The 8,929-nt window shown below is 39.7% G+C and overlaps 1 protein-coding gene across 1 annotated transcript in view; it reads left to right on the top strand.

The window, feature by feature from the left end:
* The first annotated feature begins 2,737 nt into the window (after positions 1 to 2,737).
* Positions 2,738 to 8,929, top strand: part of SYT13 (synaptotagmin 13) — a 38,966-nt gene continuing 32,774 nt past the window's right edge. The window contains exon 1 of the mRNA XM_060764180.2: positions 2,738 to 3,261. Coding sequence (XP_060620163.2) covers positions 3,079 to 3,261 — 183 coding nt within the window. The 5' untranslated portion in view covers positions 2,738 to 3,078. The remainder of the gene's footprint in view (positions 3,262 to 8,929) is intronic.

Here is an 8,929-nt window from a genome sequence, read left to right as displayed (position 1 = left end):
AGGTTACAGTCCCCACACCTCCCCCAAAACCTTCACTTTGGGAGGGGGGTGGGATATCTAGATGCTCTGCTGTGTGAGTTCTCCTAGTACATAGAAATGATGTGCCAGGAAGGGGGGGGGGGGCAAGGAGTGATTTACCTCCTCGCCCTCTCTCTCCTGGTGTGTTATTTCTACACACCAGGAAGACTCCAGTAGCAGTTTTGTGGTGTGTAATTTTTCATTTTTAGGCCTTTTGGGGGGTGGGGGTGGGATGGGGTGGGTGCTGTCTTAGGTTTTTTAGGCTCCAGCAGATTGGAAATCCCAAGACGGCTGTGTGGACTGTGCATTGTATGATCCCCAGGCCCAATCCACACAGGGCCCAGATCTGAAATAAACCCAGATCTTATGAAAGATCATGGTCTTTCAAGGTGTAAAATTAATTTGGGACAGAGCAGAGTTTTCCTGCTTTGTCACAAATTAATTTGATTTTACCAGAGGCGTTATTTGGATGCCTCCAGTAAAAGTGCACAAGCTTGCATGTTTTGGGCCCTGTCTGGATGGGTCCCCACTGATTCAATGGAACTAACTATAGGATTTAGGTCGCAGTGTCCAGATCAAAGGAAGTAGTAGTGCCACTGTATTGTGCCCTGTTGAGAACTGACCTGGAAAACTGTGTCCAGTCCTGGACACCACAATTCAAGAAACATATTGAAAAGAAGCATATTTGCAGAGCACAGTGACCAAGATGATCCAAGAACTGTATACCATACTTATAAAAACAATTTAATTATGTTGAGTTGAAGGAAAAGCTGAGAGGTAAAATAATGTGTGTGCATGTGTTTGTTCAAGATGACATATGGTACTCCCATGGATTACATTGGGTTTTCATAAGTAAGGAGTACTCAGATATGATTATTTATTTATTTATTTAGAGCTTTTATATCCCATTCTTCTCTAACTCCGTGGACGGACTCAGAATGGCTAACAACAGCAAAAAATCAATGCTACACAAGTAATAATATTTTAAAAACAACATAGATAATAAATAAGTTATAAAATACATATAAAAGACAATTTTCCGAGTTAAAAACATCATCCAACTCAATCCAAACATTGTGGTCCAACAACTCTTAGTCTTTACCGGTTCAATACATCAATCTGCAAATGCCTGACTCCAAAGCCAGGATTTCAGTTTCTTTCTGAAGGTCAGGAGGGAGGGGGCTGTTCTGTCCTCTTTTGACATATAGCTTGCAGCCCCTGGTATTTTTTTGGCAGTATCCCCTCCAAGCTGATCCTATTTAGCTCCCAAGATCACACAATATCTGAAGATGGAGTGAAGTTGTTTTCTCTTGCTCCAAAGACTAGAATGCAGTCCAGTGATTTTCAAATTACAACAAAAGTGATTCCACCTAAACTTTAAAAACTTCTTTAAGAATTAATCAACAGTGGAATAGAACCATAGGATTGCGGCCTCTCCTTTTTAAATAAAGGTTGGGTGTGCATCTTTTAGGAGCGCCATAGTTGTGTTTTTTGGCATGTCAAAAGGTTAGATTAGATACTTTTGTGGCCCATATCAGAGATTACATGGTATCTTGTAATCTTGGTTTTATATTTACATGGTATTTATATTTACATTTTTATATTTATATTTACATATTTACATGGTATCTTGTAATCTTGGTTTTATATTTACATGGTATCTTGTAATCTTGGTTTTATATTTTATCACTGTAATGATACCAGAAAACTGCAAGAACACTAGTTTTATTTTGTCTGATATCCATATATATCCATTCTGACTTGATAAGGAGGAATAAGGAAAGGCATAAGCACACTTTGATTTCTGACAGAACAGGAAACTGAAACACAGAAAATCCAATTATTACTGCATGGTCATATGTGCTACTTCAGTATCCTATGTAGGACATTATTGCACAATGTTGCTATTCCACAGCAGCCATGAGATCAATGACAGCATCTACATTCCGACATGAGCACCTTCATTATCACACATCACTCAATGTATGCTGATATGCTGTAGCACCACACTGATACCTCTATAACCTCATAACTCTGCCTTCTTGCACGTCCAAGCTTTATGTGGTTTTTTTTATTAAAAAATACATAAGCAATTTTACAATTCCAGGTGAATTTAGAAAGCACACCAAATATTACTGTATATTAAAATATTACCAGCTCAGGAATAGCCAGGAGAGTGTGATGTGAAGCAAGAGAGGAGGAAAATCCTACCCTTATCACTTCAGTGCTGGTATGCCAGTACAGAAGCAAGCAACAAACCCATCACATCAAATAGGTGACAGGATTGTTGTGAAATTGGTTGTTTGTAATGGAAGAGCAATTAATGTGGAGACAGGGCAGACCAACAGTGGGATGTGCATGGCATCATGCTATAGGGACCATCATCAAAGGTTGCATGCAAGTTTGCCCCCTCATGCAATAAGGTCCACAGTTTTGCTGGGTTTGCCTTGGATCAGTTGAACTAAATTGCTGGGAAGGCATGAAGAATAACCTGTTGTATCTTCCCTCTGCTTTATGCAGGTATCAGCCTGACCCAGTTTATTATATACCCACTTTGTTTAATTAACTGCAGTTCCAAATTGCAAAATATCAGCATACTTTGCTGGGGCTATTTGCAGCAAGCCCCTTTAAAGGGTCACTTGGTGGCTTGGGTTTACTTTCAATGAGTTGGTCGGTACACGGCCCATCCCCTTCTTGCTGACGTCTGACTCTCTCGCACATCAGAGTTTTCCCACTGGGGCTGGGGAAAGCGTTTCAATGAAAGCTGCCTGCTTGCAGTCTTAAAGAGACTGCAGGCACTGGAAGCGCTCTGCCTCTGTTTGCTTCTTCCCCCAGAGCATTGAGACAGACATACCAGCAGGAAGGATGGATAGATCATCTGTCACAGCCTAACAATGTAGGAGAGATCCATTAGTTTCTTTTGAATCACTTTCCTATAGCAACTGCTGAGGAGGATCTATTCCAGTCATCCAAAGAGGCTAAAATCAGGCAAAAATCCTGCCAGAAGATGAAGGACAACCATGCTGGCTGAGTAAAGTTGAGGTTTCCTATTCAGGGACAATGGTTTTGTCTATTCCGGTCATTGCTCTGGGAGCTACCTTGGGGACAGCTACAAGCATCCTTGCATTATGCGGTCTCACCTGCTTGTGCAAATGCAAGCGAGCTGGGAAAGCAGACCCAGACAAGGAAAAGGGTCTGTGTGCTGAAAATGCCAAGCCCAGCGTGCTCCAGACTGTCCAGCAGGTAAAGAGCACTCTATTGATTTTCTTCACCTCCAGAGTCACAGTGGCTCAAGAAGGGCAGGTTTAGAGCATGGATGCCCAATGGGTGATAAAATCTGATTGATAATCATCATTTTTCTTTGCAGGTTTTCAGGGTGCAGCACGACTTCTGTGCAGGGAGGGGGGATGGAGGGAGGGGTTCAGGTGGCATGTGGGATTATGAAAGCCACAGACTGGTTTTGTTTTCTGAAAGGGAATGGCAGGGTGTGTATTTATGTGTGAGAAAGAAAAGGCAATCTTTCAATCAGTCTATGTGGATGCAGTCTCCAGACAGACAAATGAACTAGGAATTGTGTCTGAATGTTGAACAATGCTGCTTGATCTTTCTATCTATATACATAGGTATATATATGCCTCTGCTACAAAAGAACAATACCTCTTAGAATTGACTAGCATCTCATTTATATATTGAAGTATTTGCTCCCTCTTTACTATTAAACCTACCTAGATTGTGTACTTCAATACTTAATAATTAGTAAACATCATAAAATATTGATTTACAAAACCCAGTTAATCAAAATAAAGAGTTAAAAATAATAACAGCTCCACCAGAGTCCTAGTTCAGTTAAGAAGCAAAGTAAACAAGTGTCTGGTTGGAGAGCTATCATGTTGAGACCAGGTTGAGTTGAATTATGACAAAATGACAGCAAATGCCAAACACCCCACCCCTCAATTCAAACAGCTCTTGCAATGGGACACATGTGTAGGGCCTCTAGTCCTTATCTGAGAATATTATACTATTTATACTATTGAGTGCCCAGAATTGAAGCTTTGTTGTTGTGTGCCTTCAAGTTGACTTGTGGGGACCCTGGAGAGAACCTACATGGGGTTTTATTGGCAAAAATTGTTGAAAGTGATATTACTTTTGCCGTCCTCTGAGGTCCCTTCCACATAACCCTATATCCCAGAATATCAAGGCAGAAAATCCCACAATATCTGCTTTGAACTGGGTTATCAAGTTCAAAGTGGGGTTTTCTGTCTTGATATTCTGGGATATAGGGCTGTGTGGAACGACCCAGAGTCTGAGAGAATGTAACTTGTCCGAGGTTAACTCTTAGCTATGTACTTAAATCACTACACAAATCTGGCTATCTAGAGGCAGCTGATATATTATAAATGCAACAGAAGAATGTAATATGTATTAAAGTATGTGGCCAGATTTTAAGACAAGGCATAAATAAACATCACATTAGGCATGTGTTATGTTGACTGTTGATACTTTTCCACTGTTAATGAATTTATGTTGTGCACTAAAGTTGAATATCATCAACTCTGGCATGGTCCATGAGGTCATGAAGAGTCAGAAGTGACTGAATGAATGAACAACAACAACATTGCTAGATCTTACTGGATGATCCCAATGGGTGGTGATGGTTGTTGTTTGTCATCATCCCCAAATTGGATCCAAAGCAGTTTCAATATGCCTGTCAGGTTATGGCAACCCCATGAATTTCATAGAGCCTTTTTACTATTTATACTATTTATACTATTGAGTGCCCAGAATTGAAGCAATTTATAACCAGAGGTGAGTAGCAGTCATTGCACACTATTTTGAAGGACCTTCAATGAAAACATACAGATCCCATCACAGGTGTTGATTTGTTGAATGCACATGGGCAACTCATTCTTTTGTGGCTTCACATACTCAACTGGACAAGGTTCATGGGCTATCATGTCCACTGTTACTTATTTATAAAGACATTTTATATCATTTTCTAACCCCAAGAAGACCCCATTCTGTTTTTGGTTTTTGTTGCAAGACTAAAAAAGAATAAAACCAAATCACACATAATTAAAACTTAAAGTGAAAAGGAGCAAGTTAAATCTATCAATCACCCCACAACCTTCAACATTTTACAAGTTAGGGTATGTTTGGTTTAGCAACATCAGAATGTGGTCAAAATGGTAAACATGATTAATGAGAGAGAATATACAAGCAAGGAGAGATTGCAACAGTTTGCTTTTGCCCAATCCTTCTAGAAAGACAAAATAACATTCTCCCCTCTCCTTTTCCCCATTGAATTAACTAAGTGCGAATAACTGAATGTAATTTGCAGAAATTGAAGTTAGCTGAGAACAAAGGGGTAAGTGGGAGAAGGTGAGAGAAACTGTGATATTTCAAAAGCAGCTGAAAAATATGGGATGCCAGAAGATTAATTTGGACTGCACTGGTCAAATCTGAATAGTTGGAGACATGTCTTTCTTTTCATATATTAGAAGATACTGGCTATACCTAACATGGCATAATGAATCATAAAATTGTGGCTGTAATGACTAAGCTCTCTAACTATATAAGAGACAAAACATGATTAATTATAGAATTCATTGGTTACCAGTCATCATTATCTGCACACCAAAGGCCATATATCCTGATTTACATTATTTCTTAGAAATGTTTGGATTTTCCTCCTCCCTTTTTGAAGCTAATTTCTGTTTTATCTGTTTTTATTCTTGTGTTGTCTGTTTTTTAAAATGATTTTCAATAATCTGTTAAAAAACACTAAACCACTAAAAGCCAAGTGGAGTAACATTTCCACTGCCTTCACATCACACATAGTACCACATCACATTGCGAGCAAGAATTCTATAACCAGAGGTGCTGCTACAGAAAAGACCCTACCTTGTGCTCTCACCAAGCAGACCACTTTTAGTAATGGGACATACAAGAAAACATCTGAAGATTTTAATATACAGGCAGATTGATAAGAAAGGAGGTGATCTTTCAGATAGCCTAACAATCAGCTATGTAGGTAAGGTGTACTAAATAAGTATGAAATTGCTTATCAAGTACATAGAGACCTGTCTACTTCTGAAAAGTATGCCCCAGAGAGAAATTTGGCTGCTGCATTCTGCACCAGCTGCAATTTCCAAACAATTGTAACAGGAAGTCACACATAAGGCTTGTTATGGAATGAAAGACCTTGTCCAAATTTACTTTATATATAAGTTAATGTGAAAATAACTATCTCATTTGCTTAGTTCTTCTGTCTTATTTCTTTTATGTCCAAATGGCCATATCCGCCTGAATAATAGAAAGTTTGAACTCATTCTCTGGTTTTCTATGGATTCCCTTTGCTAGGTATTACAGTCTATCCACTATTCAGTCACTATCTATTCTTCTAGCCAATGACTGTAACAAGAAAATCCAAATGAACACAGCCAAGGAGTCCCTCCACCCACCCAGTTCCAAGAGAGGAAACAGTATTGTGTTTCATAGTTTGTGACATAAAAATTATTTACCAATCCACTTACTAAATGCAAAACTTTATGGTTAAAGATTATGGTGTATGTTTATACTGCTCTTCACGTGCATCTGGTTGCACTTTTCATTCATTCCAATTGTCTTTTTTTTAATGCCGTTCTTTGAATGTAGAGCAGGATTATAGTGAAGACTGGCCATATACCAGTGATACAGTTCTACAAATAAGATTAGCTTCGTTAAAAACTGATCATGGATCATTCACTCCTGCATTTTTGAAAGCTTAGGTCAAACACCCTCCCTTCATTAGATCTTTTAATATTTACTTAATACATTTGTAATATAGTCATTCCCACTAAAGAATTCACGATGACACGCATTAGGTTAGCCTGCAAGACAAATCACATGCTCAGATCCATCTTTACAACATCCCTTTGCTGAAAGACATTTGTATGCATTGCTATGCTTTCAAAGCATATTGAGTATACCACAGGCATTGATAGTAATAGTGTCATCCATTGATCCTGAGGGCAACATGATAGTTTAGGGGGTGTAGGTCAGGCTGTGTAGCAAACACAGCACTATATTCTTTCCAAGGATGAGAATGGCAAGGGGACAGGAGAGGAATGTTTGACAGACTGCCAAAGCTGCCCTTCCATATCTGCTGCCTGAAGTGGTTCCTTCACTCTGCCTCATGCTTGGCTGGCTCTCTGTGTTAGAAAGTTTGTGATTTTATTATATTTATAGACTACTTTTTTTTAAAAAAATGTTTGTTTTATTCAGATTTTTTGTACTGCCTGAAATTGGTGAAAATGGAAGCTGGAATGATCAATAGACATATAAATGAATATAAATGATAAGGGATTTCAGCTGGGGGTGCTGATACAGTTGCATCACCACTTACTACATGGCCTTTGGTGTTGTGTGCCTTTAAACCATTTCATAGAATCATAGAGTTGGAAGAGACCATATGGGCCACCTAGTCCAACCTCCTGCCATGCAGGAAATGCACAATCAAAGTACTCCTGACAGATGACCCTAATACAAATATATCTGTGGCTGAATGTATTTGACTTGCTCAAGATCACTGTCAAGGTTCCCATGGCTGAGTGGGGAATCAAACCCTGGTCTCCATAGCTGTAGCCAAATGCTGAAACCAGAATTGCTACTTTGGATTTGCTAGCAATGATTATTTTGTCCTGGCTTGTGCGGAATGAGAAAGCTGGATCAGGAAAAAATGTTACTGTTGTTGTATGCCTTCAAATAATTTCTGAATTATAGTGATCCTAAGACGAACATATAGGCTCGTTCAGTGAGGTTTTACCTTTGCTTTCTGCTGAGGCTGAGATAATGATTTATCCAGGACCACCCAGTGGGGTATCACAGCTGAGCAGGAATTCAAATCTGGATTCTCCATGTCCCAGTCCAACATTCAAACTACTACACTAGGCCAGTTGTTCTCAAACTTTTTCAGCTGTGGAGCCCTTTTTAAAACAAAAGTTTCTCGTGGAGCCCCAAGAAATAATAATAGCAGAAACCTTGGAGGCCATCCATTCCAATCCCCTTCTGTTATGCAGGAAAAACACAAAGCACCCCCTGAGTGGTGGGAGAGAAATGGAGTTTTGGAAGCAAAGAAAGCGGGAAGGGGTCTGGGTGGTGAGAAAAAGAGTCTGAGTAACAAGGAAAGTGGGGAGAAAGGGACTGTACCCCAGAAGGGTGCTGCTGCTGCTTTTTCGGCAGCTCAAAACTTTCCCAGCATTTCTCAGGAGGGGGAAAGAGGAGGCTGCTGGAAGCAACGTGATACCATGGAGCCTCTCACTATCACCTGTGGAGCTCCAAGGGCTATGCGGACCACAGTTTGAGAACCCCTGTTCTAGGCTATAGGACTTTTTAAAGGGGAGAGATACAGTTTGGCAAGACATCATATACAGCAAAACACTGATACCAACTCTTGGTGTCTCTAATTAAATATAGATATCACACTAGAAAGGCTGGGAAAATAATAATATGTTTTGAGTGCTTGGGAGAGTTTCTTCTCACTTTTCTCCTCCTCAAAGTAGACAGCACTTATTCAATGGACCTTTGGTCTGATTGAATGGGATTTTCTTCTCATTTAATGAATTTTAAGCACCCTAATGTGCTGCCAGGTTGCATCCATTATGTAAACTTGTAAAGAGTACAGTCAAGCCACCCCATTTGTGGGTTTAACTTGGATCTGATCATTCACTGATTTGATCAACATGGTATCTCAAAGTCCTACAGTGTGACTCCATGATCAACTTCTGCCAGATGTCTACATAGAGTTGTACTAGAGGACCTCTGTAGGAACTCGAGGCCTTCCAGCACAACTCCATGGTCAACTTCTGGTGGAAGACTCAGGCCCCTTCTACACTGCAATATAATATCCAGATTATCTCCTTTAACTGGATTA

This window comes from Anolis sagrei, chromosome 1 (assembly GCF_037176765.1).
Source record: "Anolis sagrei isolate rAnoSag1 chromosome 1, rAnoSag1.mat, whole genome shotgun sequence".
In the NCBI taxonomy this organism is placed as follows: domain Eukaryota; kingdom Metazoa; phylum Chordata; class Lepidosauria; order Squamata; family Dactyloidae; genus Anolis; species Anolis sagrei.
The sequence above is the reverse complement of the archived record's forward strand: the minus strand, read 5'-3'. Positions and strand labels throughout refer to the sequence as shown.